At 33.1% G+C, this 20,258-nt stretch overlaps 5 protein-coding genes across 8 annotated transcripts; 3 read left to right on the plus strand and 2 right to left on the minus strand.

Moving 5' to 3' along the window:
* Nucleotides 1-497: 497 nt before the first annotated feature.
* LOC114383080 lies at nt 498-5,193 on the minus strand. Of its 3 annotated transcripts, none has more exons than XM_028342684.1 (7): nt 5,067-5,193; nt 4,305-4,552; nt 3,360-3,687; nt 1,745-1,829; nt 1,473-1,559; nt 1,130-1,375; nt 498-747 (listed from the first exon to the last, which is right to left on the minus strand). In XM_028342684.1, exons 2-7 carry the CDS (start codon nt 4,478-4,480, stop codon nt 686-688), a joined length of 984 nt encoding a protein of 327 aa, XP_028198485.1. In that variant the 5' UTR covers nt 4,481-4,552; nt 5,067-5,193; the 3' UTR covers nt 498-685. The 3 variants fall into 3 exon arrangements, with proteins under 3 accessions (XP_028198485.1, XP_028198477.1, XP_028198492.1); XM_028342676.1 differs by having other exon boundaries at nt 4,305-4,557; nt 5,067-5,189; XM_028342691.1 differs by having other exon boundaries at nt 4,305-4,526; nt 5,067-5,185.
* Nucleotides 5,194-7,501: 2,308 nt separating this feature from the next.
* On the plus strand, nt 7,502-11,137 carry LOC114383103 (calcium-binding mitochondrial carrier protein SCaMC-3-like). Of its 2 annotated transcripts, none has more exons than XM_028342705.1 (4): nt 7,502-8,365; nt 9,551-10,339; nt 10,418-10,508; nt 10,616-10,791. In XM_028342705.1, exons 1-4 carry the CDS (start codon nt 7,972-7,974, stop codon nt 10,656-10,658), a joined length of 1,317 nt encoding a protein of 438 aa, XP_028198506.1. In that variant the 5' UTR covers nt 7,502-7,971; the 3' UTR covers nt 10,659-10,791. The 2 variants fall into 2 exon arrangements, with proteins under 2 accessions (XP_028198506.1, XP_028198499.1); XM_028342698.1 differs by having other exon boundaries at nt 7,504-8,365; nt 10,609-11,137.
* Nucleotides 11,138-13,167: 2,030 nt separating this feature from the next.
* On the minus strand, nt 13,168-14,517 carry LOC114369859 (spermidine hydroxycinnamoyl transferase-like). Its single transcript, XM_028327130.1, has 2 exons — nt 14,238-14,517; nt 13,168-13,736 (listed from the first exon to the last, which is right to left on the minus strand). The coding sequence occupies exons 1-2, from the start codon at nt 14,515-14,517 to the stop codon at nt 13,168-13,170; spliced, it is 849 nt and encodes a 282-aa protein (XP_028182931.1).
* A 1,316-nt stretch (nt 14,518-15,833) lies between these two features.
* Nucleotides 15,834-16,823, plus strand: LOC114383119 (40S ribosomal protein S27-2). The gene is made up of 4 exons (XM_028342716.1): nt 15,834-15,915; nt 16,106-16,207; nt 16,293-16,321; nt 16,426-16,823. The coding sequence occupies exons 1-4, from the start codon at nt 15,913-15,915 to the stop codon at nt 16,550-16,552; spliced, it is 261 nt and encodes an 86-aa protein (XP_028198517.1). The 5' UTR covers nt 15,834-15,912; the 3' UTR covers nt 16,553-16,823.
* Nucleotides 16,824-18,786: 1,963 nt separating this feature from the next.
* On the plus strand, nt 18,787-19,935 carry LOC114383125 (40S ribosomal protein S27-2). The gene is made up of 4 exons (XM_028342728.1): nt 18,787-18,906; nt 19,221-19,322; nt 19,442-19,470; nt 19,569-19,935. The coding sequence occupies exons 1-4, from the start codon at nt 18,904-18,906 to the stop codon at nt 19,693-19,695; spliced, it is 261 nt and encodes an 86-aa protein (XP_028198529.1). The 5' UTR covers nt 18,787-18,903; the 3' UTR covers nt 19,696-19,935.
* The last annotated feature ends 323 nt before the right edge of the window (nt 19,936-20,258 follow it).

Raw genomic sequence — 20,258 nt, forward strand, 5'->3', positions numbered from 1 at the left:
ATGTCTCTTCTAGTAATGAAGAAAAAACAGAACTTTTGTGCCCAGAAATAATAAGAGTATTAATTAAGTGTTCTGTCAAGTCTATATTTCGTCTTCAAACATTATTATCTAGCTTGAGGTGATTGTACCAATCATGAACACGGTACTCCTTGGAATTAATTACCCTTATTTACGGTCAAGACTCGAGAGAGAACTTTGCAATTCATGTGGACAATTTTTTTTTACCATATCAAATTTCTCTCTTACCTCTTATGCTACGATATATATTTTTTCTTTTATATTCATTTACTGGGGGAGAGTTTATATGATTGGTATCCTGTGTTTGGTTACTCAACTCTGACGTGAATAGCCATGTCTCTCCTGAAGCTTTGCTTTGTAGCTTCCACGTTTTTTTATCATTGGGATGTGGTTTTTTTGCGTCACACCAATGCATGTTATTGTTTGTTTTTTTTTTTTTTTTGTTACAAAGGGAAAATACTATCATAATAGCTTGGAAAGGGTAAACAATAACAAATTATCTATCATGGGAGAAAAATGTTAGAATTCTTTCAGCTAAAAGAAGGTCCACCAACTTCTGGTGACTCAATCAGATATGGCTAGCAAAAACAGCAAAATTCATAATATACCCCCGTTATTTGAAGCGGGTAAAAAATCTGTCAGAAAATATAACTTGCTTTCAAATCTTTCAAAATCTGTCAGCACAAAATGCTACAATGATGGGACCGCCCAAATCACCAATAGCACACCCTGAAGAGAAAAAAAAAACGATTAAGCCTATCGAAGTGAAACAAACAAGAATCAGCTCAAGGTTTTGTTTAAATAAACTTTTAAATAAACAATTATAGAAGAAAATAAAAAAGGTAATATAAATTAAACTTCTCTCATAAGTTAAATTGGCTGATGCATAAGTTAAAACCAGTTTTGCAAGAAGCTAAATGAGAGAGCTGTATATTAGCTCATGTATAAGCTAATTTTAATTTATGAGAGAAGTTTATTTCATTTTACCTTTCTATTTTATTTTCTTTAAGAGCTCATGAAAAAGTTTATTCACACAATACCTTAAAATCACAAAATTCAAGTAATATGCAACAATCTTGTAATTCTCTGAATGTGTTGTTTACAATCTTACCAACCCACTGGCCGAGCCATGGACGACGAATAAAGGTTGCACCAATTCCTGCTCCTATGGAGGCAAAGATTAAAGATGAAGTACATCTAACAGTAGCAATGACAACCTTCTGTCCAAGAACTCCAACTTGATTTGTTTGATCAACATCATTATCCTCGTACTGGCCCTGGAATGTGGAGGAAAAGAATCGATATAAATCAATGCCTACTTGGACAAGCCATGATGCTGCAACTCCAAGCATATGTCCTATACATAACAAAAAGAAAGTCAGCATAAGATAGTTGATGAAGTCAAAACCTCAGGGAATCTCATAATGAACAAATAATTCATGGATTGCTTTGACCTCTGAATGTTGTTCTGCTCACACAGTAGACGTAAACCAAAGTAGGCATGCTCCTTCCAGCCTTGCGAGTTGCTGATCTAGGGATATCTGTTCGAGAAATCCAAAAAAACCAACTATTTGTAAGATCTCTAGGAGAGCTCAGAATATAAAACAACCATCTCGTAAAATTTTAATTAACTTTGCTAGTGGTAAATAATAACTACTTCATGTAAGTAAGTAAGGGCATCTAATTAATTTTGCTGAATTCAAAAACAATTTTAGAGAAAATATACCTTTAAGAAGCTTCCATGCCATTCTTTGTGAAACATAATGCACAACAATTCTTTCTAAAATCCTTCTAGTGGTCACAACGGTTGTCTGTGATGGCATCCACGAGTCATTTAACATAAGTTTTAAACATCATAAGAATACAGAGAAACACAATGAAATATGCATGATGTTGATCCACATATCATAGAGCAGAAGTTAAGGAATCAAACTAATTTACTAGGTAATTACTAAATAAAAGGAAACACAGAAAGGAAGCATAGTACCAATTTGCTTATTACTGAATCAACAAAAACAAGGTTCGGCAGAAATATAGAGCATCAAAAGTAAAAGCTTTATATGAAGGAAGATTTCATATGAAGATGGTCAATTCTGAAAATTGAACAAATTCCTAGCAGCATATAGATACATCTCTCTCAAACATCCAATATCTGGGAGAATAATAGATTGGTAGCATGGGTTAAGATAGATTGATAAGTGCAATTGTGTAATATAACAAATATAATAGTAAATTATTTCATCCTTTTATCACAGTTGAACTTTGTGTAGCTTTTGGTAAGGGTACTCCTGATAATGAGTAGATGTAAATTATTCCTACACATAACAGATGCATTATAACCGACAGGGACCTTAGAAGCATACAACAATTTGACCACATTAATCCTGTCAATTTTATTCCCAGATATTATTAAATGCTCGGTTAATTAGATTAACTTCATCAGCGTCAATTTGAATGTAGTTTAGAAATAAGGACATAGCAACATGCTAGACTGGTCTGCATTGATGGAGGACTACTAAATGTCGAGTTGCTTCTTCTGTTGTTGTCAATGTTCACATAGTGAAAGTAATATTCATGCAACTTTAATGCAAGTTATTTTTATTTCTCTTATTTTCTCTTTGTTCAAATTACTTTAGACGGCTAGGATTAAGTGAATTCTTTGGGTTAGAATTGGTTTTTACTTAAATTCGATATATTAAGAGGTTAACAGTTATAATAACGGCACTCTGTTTTCTAAAATATTAGGAGTTTCTTGTATATTCCCTAGTTGTTAGACCAAGGTTGATATGAACCATAACAGTAACTTGTATAAAGATGTTTAATGGCTGGTAGCCTGTACATGAGTGTTCAGAATTTTCTATATATACCAATTCTTCAATGGTACCAGGCTGTTAACCAGAAGGCATGACATCTTTATGCATAGATCACCGTGCCCAATATTTTCTCTCCCTATTTTTTCTTGAAAGAAACAATTTTGTTTCTATGGCCAATTGGCCATCACCCTACATTAAGTATGACCTAATAATATGACAGTTGTTATTGTTGAGTGCAGAGTAGGTTGTAGGTTCATTAAATTCCACATGTCAAAACAAAAGCTTGGTTTAATAAATAGAAATAGCTGTCCTCCTCAATTGACATGTCTATCTATCTGCGTCTGAAATGAAGAGGAGCTATTTATGAATTAGACACAGGGTTTCCTGAAATACAAGATACATATAGCAGCATAACAGCACTGTCACTGATACTAAATAACAAATCACTCAAAGCAATTTCATAAATGGTCAATATATTGCAGGATATAAATTTTACTCAACCAAGAATAGAATAAGATAAAATCTAACCTCACGCATGATTTGCTTGACTGATTTTTTAAAGGGAACAACCAGATCAACATGGTGCTCTTGATCCTCCTCCTGGAAATTCTCATCATCTTCCATTTCCACACGGGGCTCCAAAAGTGGCAAATAGAACATCAAGAATGACCTTAAGGAAGTCAACGCAAATGCCCTTAATTCAAAAGCAGAGAAGAGAGGCTTAAGTTCCACATTATACTGCTTGGTACTATATCTTACAGCATCATATTTATAATTCCTTTCAAAAGAACTTTGTATATTAGAAATGTAGTCTTCTGGTAATACTGCACCAGCATCACAATATGCAACTGATGACCTGAAATTAAAGTAGTGTGAGAGTTAAAAGTAAATATATGCTGCCTTTCAAAAAAAAGTAAATATATGCTCATTGCACATGGTTAAACCAAAGTAGGACAATATACTACAACTCAGAACACGTCTACAAACATCACAAATGTTCATAGGTTTTCCTTCTGTCATTCCTCCAAATTGCTACAATTGGGTGGTCAATGGTAAGTTGGTAACTCCTTCAAATATGATACTAAATCCCCTTACACACACACACACACAAAACAAATAAATAAATAACAAACTGTTTTACCACATTAAAGAATTTTTAACTATTTCACAAATAAACGTAAGTGTTGAATGGATTCCAATTTATACCAACGAACCAAATTATGTCCTAAATCCTAATAAGCAGCACACAATAAAACTATCAACAACCCATATATCCAAAAACAGAACCCAAATTTTCACCATCCAGATAAACTTTAAAAGTAGAATGTATAGTAATCCACAGCCATACCAAAATATTCCAAACCAAACCAATCATATTTTGTCAAATTGTATATCCTAGCCTAGATTAAAATCCTTCAACAACCTAAAACACTAACAACAATGCATGTATAGAAAAATGGAGGCAGAGCATACCCAAACAATGCCCTTGAGGCAAAACCGGTTCCCGCAGCTAAAGACGCTGCAGCGGCAGTGGCAGCAGAGGCAGAACAGAAGGCACTGGAAGACTGAAAGGCGTGAGAAGAGTGCAATCCAGAGCTCAAGTTTTGATTTTTCCTCCATAGATCTAACAGTATAGCTATGCCTGCCATTGTTGGAACTTCCAATGGTTGCAAATCCTAACCCACCCCGTTTATGCTGAGTTGACAAATTACAAGTGAAAACTGACCTAAATTTTAATAAATAAATAAACACTGAGAATGTAATCAATTCATAGTTTCACACAAAACAAAATGGGTGAGAATGATGCTTAATCCAACTGCACAGACAAATGTGAAGAAGAATACAAAATTGGATATGAAATCAGTATTAGAAAATTTGATTAGCTTACTCATAGCTCATAATGGTATCAAAATTACTTAAATTGGCCAAATACAATAGAAATACAAGACCATAATTATAAACTCACCCTCCTATTTAGAAAAAAAAATAAAAAGGAAAAATAAAAAAATCTACGAAACCCATATATATATTTCACTAAAGTGATGCAACTCAAAACTTCCCTCCAGAAACTCAACACCAAAAATCCAACGAACTCAGAAATCGGCAAAACCATTTAATCAAACCCCGCCAAAAAAAAAAAAGAAACAGCAAAACCATTCAATCAAATCCTCCGAAAATTCCCTTTTTTTATGAAATTTTGGTCACATCCACAACGTAAAGGGGGAAAATGCTCACAGTAGCTGCCGCAGGCGGCGGCGTGGTCGAGGTGGTCGCGGCGGTGGCTGAGAGTGAGAGGGTGAGCTGAAAGAGAGGAAATTAACGATCGTACGATGAAATTTTTACAGATATGACTTTAAAATGAAATTTTTAATTATCATACAAAAAAATTATATTTATTATATCATACTATATTAAAAGAAAATAATAGGATTGCCTTACTTGTATAAGATCATATTGCATAGGAAACAACAATTATGAAAAATTATTTTGTACCAATAATAGTGATATATCTCGAGTAAAATTAATCACTAATGGATTAAATAATACTTGTAGTCTTTCACACATGATAAAAAAAATATTAGAAGAAGGTTTATTGACAATTGATAATATTTTGTTTCAAAAAAATACATATTCATGTAATTAATAATTTATAATGAGTATATTTTTCATTCTCCTGCAATATATTTAAAAAATATAACATTACAAGAGTATTATTTTCTTTTTTTTTCTTTTTCAATAACATAAAAATAAAAATAGTGGTGTAATTGATAAGTTTAATAGGGTTTTGGGTATTTAGAAATTCAAACCAATTAATTAATGTTGGATTGGATTGGTTCGGATTTTTTTTTTAAATGCTACCCAAACTAAACCAACTTAATTTTTATGATGTCTATGTGATGCCATATGTCTTGTTGTATGAAATTTGCTATTATGGATAAATATACTGTTGTTATGTTGCCTGTTTTTAAGTATATATGTTTATTGTGCTCACATTCCAATGATTTATTAACGTAAGCTTATTCTTTTGCCTGTTTATTCATGAGTGTGCGTGTGTCGCGATGATTTTGGTGTTCGCATTTGTGGAGCAAATGTTGAGATTGCATAATAACGATTAAATAATTGTACTTTGATAATACAGAAATGAAGAATTAGCAACAAGGTCTAGTCTAGTGTCTTGCTAAGCGCACAGTTTGCATTAAGCAAGACAGGAGACACAAGCACTAAGTGAAGCATTAAGCACAAGAGTTGGTACTCGCGCTCAGCGCGCAACACACGCTAAGCGAGAGGAGCTCGCTAAGCGCGCGATCTACACGTGTTAAGCGAGGGAGGTCGTGCTAAGCGAGCCTACGAAGGCCTAAAGTCCACTTCAGCAGCTATAAATAGAGAGTCAGGTCAAGGGGAAACGAAACGACACACTTAACTGGAAAAATTGATAGTTCACATAAACAAAATAAAAGATTAGTAAGCAATAAGATATAGAAAGCCTAATAACGTAAATAAACAGTGAATCTAAAGATCATATTTAATAAATAAACCCTCCCTAAAACTTTAGTTCAATTGAAAATGATGAACATGAATGTGTAATATGTAATATAGTAGAACATATAAGCTTTATGTTTGCAGATTTCATACTTAAATACCATGTACACACAAAGGAGAATATAAAAGTCAAGGTATAAGCTTCATGTGAATACCTTATTCAAACATGAGGGTTTTTCATATAAAGTTTGATAATGTTAAGCACCTTGATAACATGCAATAGAACTATGGAAGAAAAGGAGTAGCAAAATTAGGGAGATATTGACATGGCTATAATAATGGTTACATAGGATCTTTATTCTAGAATTTAGCATGAAAAACCTTTATGAATTGAAAAAAAAAATTAATTAGAATGACTGCAGATGATGTTATGGAAATAAAATAAAATAAAAATGAAGTGAAGAAAAGGATTGAGTGAGAGAGATGAAAAGATAGACAAAATGTTAACCTAAAAGAAACAATATAAATAATGAAGTGTGTGGGTATAAATATTGTAGTCAGGACATGATTATATTGTTGTTACCCCCATATCTTTAATAATGTGGTAATTTCTTGATTAATTTAGGCGGAAAACCGATTAAGTAAAAGTGAACACAAAAAAAATATTTCCTTTATTTAATGTTATGTTATAGATATAAACAGATCATATTCCAATAATAATAATAATAATAATAATAATAATAATAATAATAATAATAATAATAATAATAATAATAATAATAATAATAACGTGATAATTAACTTTAATAAAATTATTTAGTTAATTGTTTCGTTGATTTATTTTATGATTATGATGTAACATAATTAATAAATAATTTTATTTTTTAAATATAAGTCACCCGTTAAATCTTTTATTTGCGTGAATGAAAAACATAAACAAAGAATATTAATTTAATATATAAGGTTTGTGTATGTTTTTTTTTAAAAAAATAATTAAGAAAATTAATGTAATAGCAGATAAAAGTAAGAAAAGTTAATGTAATTTCACAAAATTTTAAGAATAGTCGGTACATATTAATGACACTTTAAATTTATATAAAAAAATTAACATATCAATAAATACCAACGATATGATAAGGTTTTTTTTAATTGAATTTATATAGGTTGACTTAAAGGGTGACCAGTGACCATTCCCTCTATTCAGTTAAAAGTTTAAACTTAAAACTTTTTAGCTGCAGATTGCGGTGTCCGATACACTCCAGCCACCAGTCCATCACATTCCTTCTTCTTTTTTCCCCCCTTTATTCTTCTTACTATTCTATTTTCTGTTTTTCATCTCAAGTCTCAGCCAATCACCACTTGCCACAATCCAAAAAGCTGCTTCCCAATGACCACTCTCGCGTGGCCGCCGGTGACCCCTCATCCCCGCCGGCCATAACCATAACCATAACCATAACACCCCTCATCGCCGCCGCCACCACCACCACCCTCGCGTCTTTCTCTCAGAAGTCAGAATATTCCTTCCCCAAAAAATAATCGCCACCACTTCCATTCCTTTTTTTTTTCTTTTCCCAATTTGATGCTCGCACTTATTCCTTTTTCCACCACATTCCTTGTCCCCTTTCCGAATCCGATCCACCACTCCACGTAGCGTAACCGCATGGGGTCGAACCGGAGGAAGAGCGAGGACCACCCGGCAACGACGCTGGATCACGCGCTGCTAGCGTCGGGAGAAAGCGCGGAAGAGAGGGAAACGCGGATTCGCGCTCTCTTCGCCTTCTTCGACGCGGAGAATTGCGGATTCTTGGACTGCTCCGCGATCGAGAGCGGGCTCTCGGCGCTGCGAATGCCCTCGGACTCGGAGTGCTGCAACTACGCGCAGGACCTGTTCGGCGCGTGCGATGCAAACAAAGACGGGCGCGTGGACTACGAGGAGTTCAAGAGGTACATGGATGATAAGGAGCTCGAGCTGTATCGGATTTTTCAGGCGATTGATGTTGAGCACAGTGGGTGTATTTCGCCCGAGGAGCTCTCGCACGCGCTTGTTAGAGCAGGTGAACACTCGCTGAATGCTAACGCTATGGCTTGATTTTTTGGCTTGTCGTTTTGCGTCTGTTCAAGCAACGACCCGCGTTTCACTGGTTTGCTTGTTTATTAAAATAATTTTGACTCTTTTTAGTAACCGCTTAAGTCAACGTTTATGAGTAACCTCTTGAATAATGACAAGGATTTATTTATTAAATACGCTTTTTATGACATGAGAGCTTATAGTTTATTTTGATTAGTTTCATTGTGAAACTTATGGGAATATGTTAAACAGGAATTAATAGGAAGATTCTTACGAGTGACTTACTCGTTAATTGACAAATTCACAGTATTAACCCTTTTATCTCTATGTGATAGAAATCTCACGTTGTTTACTAGTAACATGATGACTAAAATAGTATATATGTAGGGTTAATTCTCACTATATGAATTAGTTTGAGGTTCAGTTATGACAAAAACCCAAATTTTAAAATGATATTAAAGCTTATCCTAGTAGTGATTGTTGTTACGCACATTAAGCCATCAGTTATTGGATAATGGATAGTTATTGGACGGCCGAAAATTCAGCTTGAGGGGATGTTGGAAATTTCACATTGCCTAGTGATGGTATATAAGTAGAGGAGAACCCTCCTCATGAGCTAGATTAGCAGATTTTGGAAGTTGAGTTACGCTTAAACCCAAAAACTAAGATAATTTCATAGTCTATTGTAGTGGTTGTTTGTTGGGCATACTAGGTCAACTGTTATTCCACCCTCAATAGATGTCCAGCCTTGCAAATTCCGCGCCCGATAATTCTCGGTGTGAGGAGAGGGTGTGGAGATCTCACACTAATGATATGACCAAAATAGTATGTATAAGTGGGGGATAATGTTATCTAATGAGTTAGCTTTTGAGGTTAAGTTAGGCCCCAAACCAAATTTAAAGACTTTATGCCTTTTGGGAGGTTTTTGATAGAAGTAAATTTTTTCCATGCTTGGAAATCATAAATCCCAAGAATAGCTAGTGTCTGTCTGATTGCCAAATTGTACATTATAAACAGTTTTATTTCTATACTGATTGCAAATGTCAGAGCTAAAAGTCATTGTGTAATTTATTTAGTGTATTCTTGTCTGTGTAGTTAGGTAATTCTTGATATTGTGATGTACTTTGGTGGTTATTTCATTCTATAAGCCACACTAGTTTCTCTTTTGTAGGGATTCAGATTGATGATGAGGAACTTGCCCGATTTGTTGAGCGTGTAGACAAGGATCATAATGGGGTTATAACATTTGGAGAATGGAGGGATTTTCTGCTGCTGTATCCTCATGAGGCAACCATTGAAAATATTTACCATTACTTGGAGCGGGTATGCTTGATTGATATTGGGGAACAAACTGTTATTCCTGCAGGCATTAGCAAGCACATCCATGCAAGTAGCTATCTGATTGCTGGAGGAGTAGCAGGTGCTGCATCACGTACAACAACCGCACCCCTTGATCGATTAAAGGTTGTGTTGCAAGTCCAAACAACACGAGCTCATGTAATGCCTGCAATAAAAGATATATGGAAAGAAGGTGGTTGCTTAGGTTTTTTTCGAGGCAATGGCTTAAATGTTCTTAAGGTGGCCCCAGAGAGTGCTATTAGATTTTACACCTATGAGATGCTAAAGGCATTCATAGGGAATGCTAAAGGAGAAGGAGCAAAGGCTGATGTTGGTACTATGGGGCGGCTTCTAGCGGGTGGTATGGCTGGTGCTGTAGCTCAGACTGCAATATATCCTCTGGATCTTGTTAAAACTAGAATACAAACTTATGCTTGTGAAGGTGGAAGACTTCCCAGTCTTGGAACTCTCTCAAAAGATATATGGGTTAAGGAAGGACCCCGCGCATTTTATAAGGGCTTGATTCCTTCTATTCTGGGGATTGTCCCATATGCTGGCATAGACCTAGCTGCATATGAAACGTTGAAAGACATGTCCAAGAAATATATTCTTCTTGATGAAGGTAATGGACTTATTTGTTTGTCATGTTCTGTACCAGATGTGCTATAGTTGTGTGTTGAAATTCTGAGGTTTTCTGTAGAACCTGGTCCTCTTGTACAATTAGGATGTGGGACGGTATCAGGTGCCCTTGGAGCAACCTGTGTTTACCCATTGCAGGTTGTTAGAACAAGGTAAGCTTTTGGCTGTGTAATGTCTAAGTTGTAGCTTAACATCTAACAACTTAATTTCATTTCTATAGAAATTAGAGAGTGACATGGTTGTTGATTTTAGAATGCAGGCTCAACGTGCTTATATGGGGATGGCTGATGTATTCAGGATAACTTTTAAACATGAAGGGTTTAGGGGATTCTACAAAGGACTATTTCCTAACCTGCTAAAAGTTGTTCCATCTGCTAGTATCACTTATTTGGTCTATGAGAATATGAAGAAGGGCTTGGATTTGGATTGAAGAACTTTGCTGCTTCGTTTGATAATTACTCTAATTGACATGGCTGACCATTGGCAACTACAGGAATGGTTTCTGCATTGAGATATTAATGACAAGAATAAAGTCCCTAATTGATTTTATGACAATTGTTTACAGTCATTGTTAAATAACATCACCTCAATTCTTGGAGGACGAAATTGGCTTGTCCTGGATGCTGCTTCATTAAACTAATATGTATGAAGCTTCATATCCATGAGCAGATTTTGTTGTATGCTAAAAAACACAGTTAGGATCCGATTTTGTAACATGTAATGGCTCCGATTGCTAATCATATTCTCTAACAATTGGTTTTTCTATCTGTTTGACTTCCCATTCCCTCTTTTGTTTGTCTGGAGCAGGGTGTTTGTGGAGACTGCTGAATATTTCAGTGTAAAAATAAATGAATATTTCTTATGCATGAATACATGACATTGACAGTTTCTTTTTTCATCAACCAGAATATTTACTTTATCCTTTTAAAGAAATCAATTAATTACTTTAGAGAATTCAAATCTCTTCTATGGGAATTTTGGGGTTGGAAGTTAAAAGCTTCGATACAAGGCTTTTTGAATTAATTATATCAATTATGAAAATTAGTTAATACAGTAAGTAGCATTATAAACTTTTTAAGAATTTGTGCTATTTTTTCAAAATCACTCTTTAAGATTCTTGTCATTAATTTATCTCTTACCATTTAATTATCTATTACCTAATTAATTAATTGTTCCAGTCATCTTTTGTTAGGAAGAAGATGTTCTATCATGAAAATCTGTCATAGGAGTAGTTATCATTCTAGAATAAGTTATTGTGGTGGTTATTGTAGCGATTATTGCGGTTGAATTGCGGTTATTATACATATTTGATAGGTCTTTAAATATCAAGAAACACTAAATAAAATGTAGAATATTTAGACAATCTGTTATTATTGTGATGGTTATTGTAGCGGTTATTGCGGTGAGATTGCGGTTATTATACATATTTGATAGACCTTTAAATATCAAGAAACATTAAATAAAATATAGAATATTCAAACTTAAATTTGTTATTTCCTTTATTACTCTTGGAGACTTCCCTTAATCTCAAACTTAAGGGAATCACTGCTAACATCTTTCTAATCTTTGTAAGAAAAAGAATAATTTTTTTTATTAATCTATAATATTTATTGTTTATTAAATACAAAAGGTTACACAGTAATTATAGATATTTTGGTAAAAAAAATAAATTAATATAAGATAAATAGTCTTATGAAAAGAGACAAGTAGATTTTTCAAAAGAGTATTAAAGGAGGTAGTAATTTGGATTAATAATTTGCTTATTAAGATATCCCCGATGACTGTACTTCAGTATGGGTAGGGATCAAATTGTCAATAAAAACAATATCATTAATTATATATAAAAGTATTATCTAAAAGTTTATCGTCGAGACAACTCTACGATAAATCAATTAAGCTAGTAAAAGCATCATATTAGAATTAGAATATTTACATACTATCATGGAAATATAAGATTGAGTGGATGATTAAAAAAAAATCACAAATTTCATCTTGTTATTAATAAAATTAATAAACTAATAATTAATATTTCTCTATAAAAAAATACTAGCATCTTGGTTCTACACAGACACAGAGAGAAAATACAACAAAATTTTGGTAAACCACCACATTGAAATCAGAAGCAACATCTCACTCCTTGTGAAGGTTTTGATGATCAAGGAATTGTAAATATGAGGAATGATATATCACCTTAACAATAGTCCCTTTAATCACGGTGTTCAGCTCCTATCTCCCCCTGATAGGCAGCTATATATAAATGCCTCGGTGTTATTCTCTTCACCTTTAGATCTTTGCTTGCATTAATCCTTCCCAATCAGTTCAGGAATCTTCATTGTCAGATAGTCAAGAATGGACACAAAGTACACAACACCACCTTTTCTTTTGCCATTTTCCAAATAAAATGTAAAAGAAGGAAATGATCATGATTACAGTAGAATTCCAAGAATGCAGGACTTGAAAGATCCTAGCAAGGGATGTTGAAGTTAAGGCTGATCGAAGAAACAGATCAGGTTCTGTAGTGGGAGACACTAATTCCTGTTTGAGCATGGATCCAAAGAACTAGAGAAGCAATATTTGAATAAGATATCCGCAAAAAATATTATGAATTCAAATTGAATTTTTGGGTCAGAGATGCTCCAATTAATGACTCAATGATAATACTCTTTATTTATAGATATAAGTAGGTTGACGCAGTTAATTAATTGGAGTTGGTTACCGAGGAGTTAGCCTGTGTTTATATGGCAGTTTGAATTCCTTCCAAAATTACTTTTAATTCAAAAGTACTAATAAACACTAATAAATTACTTTTGTTTAGTTTTTGTAATACTGACCGACACATCGCCATATATGAGCTGAAATGGTCTCGTATATACTATAAGCTCGACCTTCGTTGCCCTCATTGGCTTTCTTCTTCAGCTTGTCGACCATTTGTCTTGTTAGTTTCAACATTGCAAGTGTTGTTTCCTTGTTACCCTCCTCAGTGGTGTCAGCGTGACCTAGCACAAGTGGCAATAGCTTGAATTCTTTGTGGTCAAAACATGGTTTCGTGTCCGAACTTAGAACCACTTTGCTCAGAAGTGGCATGTCGTGTTCCTCTAAGGTGCCTCCTCGAGCCAGCGTTGCCCATGAGTTGATGAAGTGAGTATCGGAAATTCCATCAACAATGACATTGGAAATGGCAATGCCAACACAGAAGCCACCGCTGCTGGAAAATCTTGTTAATTGCACCAGAAGCAATGGCGAATTCTCAATGGGTTCGGTGTAGTCAACTTTGGGAATAAGGTCTTTGATGGTGTCGTTGGGTTCAAAGTCACCGTAGTCATCAAGTGCTCTTATGGATTCAGCTTCCAACAATAGCACGCCCTTTGCATTACACTCCACTTCCCATACTCTTACATCAAACACTTTATCATTTTTCTATCTTATTACTTCCTCTTTCTATTTTTTTCTTATTTCCATCCCAATCCATCATTACTCAAAAATAAAACCTAAAAGGCAATCATAAAGAGTAAAAGATACTCATTAAAATAGATTCCAATGTTTTTGTTGTTGTTGTTGGTATTAATAGATTCCAAATTTTAAATACACGTTTTATACTCTCTGGCCAACTTTTATTTTATCTCTCTCTATTAATTACTGACAATATCTTTTTTATTCATGGTTTCTCACGTATAACAATTTTTTTTAGATACTCATATGTCGATTAGTTAATTGAAGTCACATACCAATAAGTGTCGAAGGATAATTGACCTAATAACATTAAACTTATTGTAAGAAATAAAGAAGAAAAAACTAATCTTCAAAAACTTTAAATAATTACTCACTCTAAACTACATTTCATAAGATTAAATATTATTCATACATCACAAGTCACCTTTAACCTTTTGTCAAGCGTAGCCGGCCAGTTAGTGGGTAATAGTGAACTAAGATCTTGGCAAGAGAGTCTCTCATTGTGTCAACCATGTTGGGAATGGGGATAATTTTGTTGGGACAATTTGGCTTGTAGACGTAGATGGTAAGTGAATGAGTGGGAGCATTGATTTGCTCACTCTCAGGTAACAAATTTGGTGTAGCCTCGCTGGGAATCACTGTGTAAGAAGATAAAATGCTTACCATGTGTTGTTCCACAATAGTGTCACTCCTGCTAGCTAGTCCATCCATCCACCCTATATAATAGCATCACTGGGTTATAATTATACAGTATTAAATAATGCCATCACATTTTTTTTTGAGTTGTTATCACTCGTTGAAGGAAAAATGGTGTTTAAAACACAAACATCAGCATAAAAAATAATCTAGTTTACATCTAAATTATATTAAAACAGATAACAGATGTGATTTATCTATATATATAAATTAATAAATGAGATTTATTAATATTTATCTAATAAATATTATTACACTTATATTAATTTATTTGAATTATTGATGTCTTATTTATAATAATTTTATGATAAAAAATAATTTAAATTAAAGTTAAAAAAGAATTTATTTCTCGTTATCATAATCTCCATTATGATAATGAGTATTTAATTTTAATCATGAACATTATCAAAATTATTTAATCAAATAGAGAAATATGACAATAAAAATAAAATAATATTTTATTATTAAAATTAGAATTGATTATGATGTGAATCATGAACATACAAATTTATTTCCAACAATTAGCATTAAAATAATGTTATTATTTCATTGTTGTGTATTATACATGTATATTACAATCACAAAACATTATGCAAATTATATAATTAATAATAATCGAGATAAGTGATAGTGACTTGTATTGTTCAATCAAGTGGTTTAAGATTTGAGTCCTAATTAATCTTTAAATATGAAATCCTGATTAGTCACCGCTTAGAGAGACCATTTAAACTTGATAATCTTATAACAAATTTTATATTTATATTTTTAATTTAATATTTTATTAAAGGATCATTTTTTCCTTAATCTTCGTTATTCAATTCCTAATTTTCTAAATATGAATGGTAGCCTTCGGGAATCCCTAACATTGCACAAGTTACTAGTTGGTTCTTTAAAGTTTAATAAAAAAAAATATAACAAGTGTTGAAAATAATAAAGAAGTCAAAAGTTACCTTAAAATTGACAGGATCTGGCTTCTCTAAAACAAGTAATACCGGTCCCTCAAAAAAAAAAAAAAACAGAATCAATTAAACTGAAACTGTATATTTTATTTTATCCTTTAAAATAAGAGAGCCAGATCCATCCTAAAGATTTAACTTTATTGTTTTTCGAATTAAGAAAATTAATTAAAATATTTTTTTATTAGAAATATGTTTCTTTATTTAACAATGAAATAATAATGAGATTGTTTTTCTTTTACTTTGTTTAGTTTTAATTGTTTTTTTTTTGTTGAAATTCACTTTTTGGTCAAAAGAAGAAAAAAAACGTGATTAGGCCCACTTGGGCCGGCCCAGATAATAACAGGTTTATATTTATAATCTTGCTCATTCTTCCACTCAACTCTTTCCTTGTGCTGCTGCAAAAGCTACGCTTAAGCCTTTTTACTGAGGTTTTCAGCGGCTTTTTGTCACAATGGTGAGTTTTATTTCTCGCATTAGATCTGAAATCGTTTCTTCAATCTTCTTTTTTAATTTTTATATTTTTAGATCATTGTTCTCTGTTACTATAGTGTTACTATAGTTTATAAGATTTATCAATGGAGTACCATTTACATGCCTATGGTTTTCTGAATGAAAATCGTTTTTCTGCTTTGTGTGTGAAATAGGTGCTTCAAAACGATATTGATTTGCTGAATCCTCCTGCTGAATTGGAGAAGAGAAAGCACAAGCTTAAGCGTCTTGTTCAATCACCAAATTCGTTCTTCATGGTATAAAAACGTTCTTCTAATTGTTATTATTTGAAATAGAAGTTCTTATTTGAAGCATTTCGTATGTTTTAATTATTTGTTGTAGGATGTCAAGTGCCAGGGCTGCTTCAACATGTAAGTAGGATCTTTCTTTTTATTTGTTTTAATGTGATTATAATGATAATTTATGTAAGTGACGTTAATTTGGTTATGTGCCTTTTTTTTTAATTTGGATGCAGAACAACTGTGTTTAGCCACTCCCAGACAGTTGTAGTATGTGGTAACTGCCAGACTGTGTTGTGCCAACCAACGGGTGGACGGGCGAGGTTAACCGAAGGGTGCTCTTTTAGGAAGAAGGGAGATTGAATGGTGTAGTATAGTAGTAACCAGACTTTTTCTTTGTCCATGATTGAAGAGTTTTGGTTGTTAGGTTTTTGATATGGAATCAATTTTAGTTATGAAATCAATTTTAGTTATGACATATAAAATTTTGTTAAATTGTGAGACTGTATCTCCCAATCTTGAGTTTCTCTTTAGTGAAGATGATGATGTGGTTTTGTTGGATAATGGATATTTATTTTTGCAACAATTTTCTTCACTGGAGTGGATATGGGCTACTTTTGTTGTTGTTGATGTATGTGTGAATGCATTCCACAAAATATGTTGTCATTCTACATTCTTCTTAATTCTGTTCTGTGTCTGCAATCTTTTAGTCATAGTCTTGGCAGGCAGCAATTGTAATTGGGAACTGTGGTGTATTAGGGATGTGTTGGTTTTTGATAGAAAATTTTCTGCTTGTTATGTAGATCCTATGTGCCTATTATTAAACGCATGCAGTTACTGAGTATTAGTTTTCTTTGTTTCAGTGACAGTTTATTTTTGTGTCTTTTCATTCTGTTTGAATGAAATTTCCTGAGTAGTTTTGAGCATTGGTTGGGTTAACTCCTTGGACTCCTTCAATAATGATTTCATTGGTTTTCTCTTGCTTTTGTAACCATAGTGGATTTGCTTTTTAAGGCTCCTAAGGCCGGGCTCTTCCTTCCTTGGCCATATTCATGCTTTAGTTTTAGCAGTTTATAAACAAGGGATTTTCCCTACATCATTACACAGTTGCTCTAAATTTCTAACCAAGAGGGCTTAAGTGTAGTTGAGATGGTGAGGGTGAATGGTTATGTTTTAGAAGAAACAGAAACCTGGTACTGTAGTTTGATTTATGGTTATTGTGTTGTTCTAAACTTGTAAGCTATGGTTGTAAATTTGAACTGTCTGTATTTGATAATTGTTTAGGTGCTTTTGGTTAAGACAACACGTGAATATTTGTTAAGCGATTATCAAAAGCCAAGCTCCTTGTGTATATTTGTTATAACAAACCAATATAAATTATAAAGAAATGTAAATTATAAAATATTTCTAAATTCCATTGCCTGTGATTTCTTGCAATTACCACCAAATGTGGGTTGGACTGTAATTTTGATATAGTTATCTTCTCTATCACCGGTTAAAATTCCTTGTTAAGTCTACATGTCATATAGTTTACTTTACTAATGCCAATTAATATTTAATGTTTCATTGGTTATTTTGTAAGAATACGAATAGATCAAAATGGAAGGGGATGGACCCAACTATATCCCATTTGATTGTTTACTTCAATTATTCTCCCACAATTTGGGATGCAAGGGGTGGAATAAAATTTTTAAGATGAAAAATTTCTTATTTTAACCTGTTATAAAATCATAACTTTTTTTTAGTATGTAAGAATTAAAGACAGTATAAGAGGATTTACAAAAACTTGTATATCATGTTTAACTGTGTTAGACCTACTAGACAAACATAACTCTATTGAAACTAAGGAGAATTGTTAAACAATCACTAGAGTGCCAAACTCTATTTATTAGTATATGGAATCCAATTTGTGAGTCTCCTAAAGTAGTAAAATGTGATTTTATAAATAATGAGAATATAATACTGCATACGTTCAACGTCAAAGTAATCAAATTCAAGATAATTCCTACGATCTTTTTCTCTATCCTTATTTCAAATTTAGTTTTGATGCTAATATTTTAGACAGCTCAAAATAAATTTAAATGTTCATACTCGATTGACTCAATGCAAACACCTCTACCAATTTCAGATGTAAGAGAAAGGAATTTTTTGGCTATTTATAAAGAAAGCGTGGGAAAATATCTATTGAGATAGTAGAGAGACTGGTAGCTTCATTTTTCAAGTTAGAAATAGTTTAAAATCTTCAATTTGATGCAATATATTAGGATATAAATTTTTAATTAAATTAAGTTTAAAAAATAATTAATATTTATTTTAAATGGAATAAACGATAAAAAAAATGAGATACTTAATGCATAAGATTAAAATAAGTAATGTAACTTTTAAAAGAACTTGTATTCAAGACGATGATCAAAGTTTATAAAATTGGAATAATTTTTTATTATAAACATTTTTTGAAGAATGAAAACAATGTAACTTTATATATTTTTTGTTGAAATCTATTTATTGGCCCAAAAGACCACCAAACCTCGTCGTCTGCTCTGGGCCGGCCCAGATAACAAATTTACTAAACCCCCCCTCCCCTTTTTTTTTGTGACAAGAGCTTTATAAACCTACTAATTCTCGTCTTCATCTCCTTCCTCGCCGCTTTGTGCTGCTGTTGCAAAACTTAGGGTTGGGCCTTTTTTTGAGGTTTTCAGCGCTTCTTTCTCACAATGGTGGCTTTCATCTCTCTCTCTCTCTCTCTCTCTCTCTCTCTCTCCCTCTCTCTTAATTCTCGTATTAGATCTGAAATTGTTTCTCCAATCTTTCACTCACTATTTCTATGCTTCTAGTCCTGTGTGCAATTTTCCACCTATAAATGACCAAAAATACGATAGAGAGAAGTATCGTAGTTTTTTTTTATATCAATTTTAGTTTTTGAGACGACCGTTCTCTGTTACTATAGTTTAGAAGATTGAACGATGGGATATCATTTATGTGACTAAGGTTTTCTGAATGAAATTCGGTTTTTTTTTTTGTGGGAGTGTAGGTTCTTCAGAATGATATTGATTTGCTGAATCCTCCAGCTGAGTTGGAGAAGAGAAAGCACAAACTCAAGCGTCTTGTTCAGTCACCAAACTCTTTCTTCATGGTATGAAATCTTATTATTTGAAATAGAAAATCATATCAGTGCACTACTATTGATATCAATTTTTTTTATAATAAAAATCCTATTTGAAGCTTTTCTTAAGTTTTGATTATTTGTTGCAGGATGTTAAGTGCCAGGGATGCTTCAACATGTAAGTAGATTTCCTTCTTATAAAAATTTGATTATAATTATGATGATTTTTTAATCAGTGATGTGAATTTGGTTGGGTAATTTTTAATTTGAATGCAGAACAACTGTGTTTAGCCACTCTCAAACTGTTGTGGTGTGCGGAAACTGCCAGACTGTTTTGTGCCAACCAACAGGGGGACGGGCGAGGTTAACCGAAGGTTGCTCATTTAGGAAGAAGGGAGATTGAATGGTTTGTTAACCAGACTTTTCTTTGTCAATGATTTGACATTTTCGGTTGTTAGGTTTTTGAGATGGAATCAATTTCAGTTATGGTATATTAATTTTGTTAAATTGTAAGACAATATCTCTCAGCCTTCCACAAGGCATAGTAGCCAATGTTGAATTTCTCTTTATTGAAGTGGATGTGGTTTTGTTGGATATTTAATTTTACTGAAATCGATATGGTTTAGTTTGATGGTTATTTTTACAGTACATGTTTCTGTATGCTCAGATGATGTGTTAGTGTTAATAATGTACACGTGAATTGTGATAGCAGCAATATACATTCCACAAAATAGGCCATAACTCTACGTGCTTTGTGGTATTGTTCGCTATCAGTTTTGCTATCATCTTGGCTAACAGCAATTGTTATTGGGAATTGTTTGTTTGGTGTGTTAGGATGCCTTTCTTTTCCCAAGAAACTTTCTGCTTGTTGTGTAGATCCTGTGCCTATTGATTCTATGCAACATTTAAGTAGTTGCAGAATATTAGTTTTCTTTGTTTCAGTCTCTGTCTGTTATTGGTATCCTT

This window comes from Glycine soja, chromosome 2, assembly GCF_004193775.1.
Source record: "Glycine soja cultivar W05 chromosome 2, ASM419377v2, whole genome shotgun sequence".
NCBI classification, from domain to species: Eukaryota; Viridiplantae; Streptophyta; class Magnoliopsida; order Fabales; family Fabaceae; genus Glycine; species Glycine soja.

Coding starts and splice junctions, on each gene's coding strand:
- LOC114383080 (XM_028342684.1), bottom strand. CDS start 4,480: ATGGCAGGCATAGCTATACTGTTAGATCTATGGAGGAAAAATCAAAAC. Junction 3,688..4,304: donor GCCTCAAGGGCATTGTTTGG/GTATGCTCTGCC, acceptor CTTTAATTTCAG/GTCATCAGTTGCATATTGTG. Junction 1,560..1,744: donor GGCATGGAAGCTTCTTAAAG/GTATATTTTCTC, acceptor TTTCTCGAACAG/ATATCCCTAGATCAGCAACT.
- LOC114369859 (XM_028327130.1), bottom strand. CDS start 14,517: ATGGATGGACTAGCTAGCAGGAGTGACACTATTGTGGAACAACACATG. Junction 13,737..14,237: donor CCGGCTACGCTTGACAAAAG/GTTAAAGGTGAC, acceptor GAGTATGGGAAG/TGGAGTGTAATGCAAAGGGC.
- LOC114383103 (XM_028342698.1), top strand. CDS start 7,972: ATGGGGTCGAACCGGAGGAAGAGCGAGGACCACCCGGCAACGACGCTG. Junction 8,366..9,550: donor GCACGCGCTTGTTAGAGCAG/GTGAACACTCGC, acceptor TCTCTTTTGTAG/GGATTCAGATTGATGATGAG. Junction 10,509..10,608: donor TTGCAGGTTGTTAGAACAAG/GTAAGCTTTTGG, acceptor TGTTGATTTTAG/AATGCAGGCTCAACGTGCTT.
- LOC114383125 (XM_028342728.1), top strand. Junction 19,323..19,441: donor CACCAAACTCTTTCTTCATG/GTATGAAATCTT, acceptor TATTTGTTGCAG/GATGTTAAGTGCCAGGGATG. Junction 19,471..19,568: donor TGCCAGGGATGCTTCAACAT/GTAAGTAGATTT, acceptor ATTTGAATGCAG/AACAACTGTGTTTAGCCACT.
- LOC114383119 (XM_028342716.1), top strand. Junction 16,208..16,292: donor CACCAAATTCGTTCTTCATG/GTATAAAAACGT, acceptor TATTTGTTGTAG/GATGTCAAGTGCCAGGGCTG. Junction 16,322..16,425: donor TGCCAGGGCTGCTTCAACAT/GTAAGTAGGATC, acceptor ATTTGGATGCAG/AACAACTGTGTTTAGCCACT.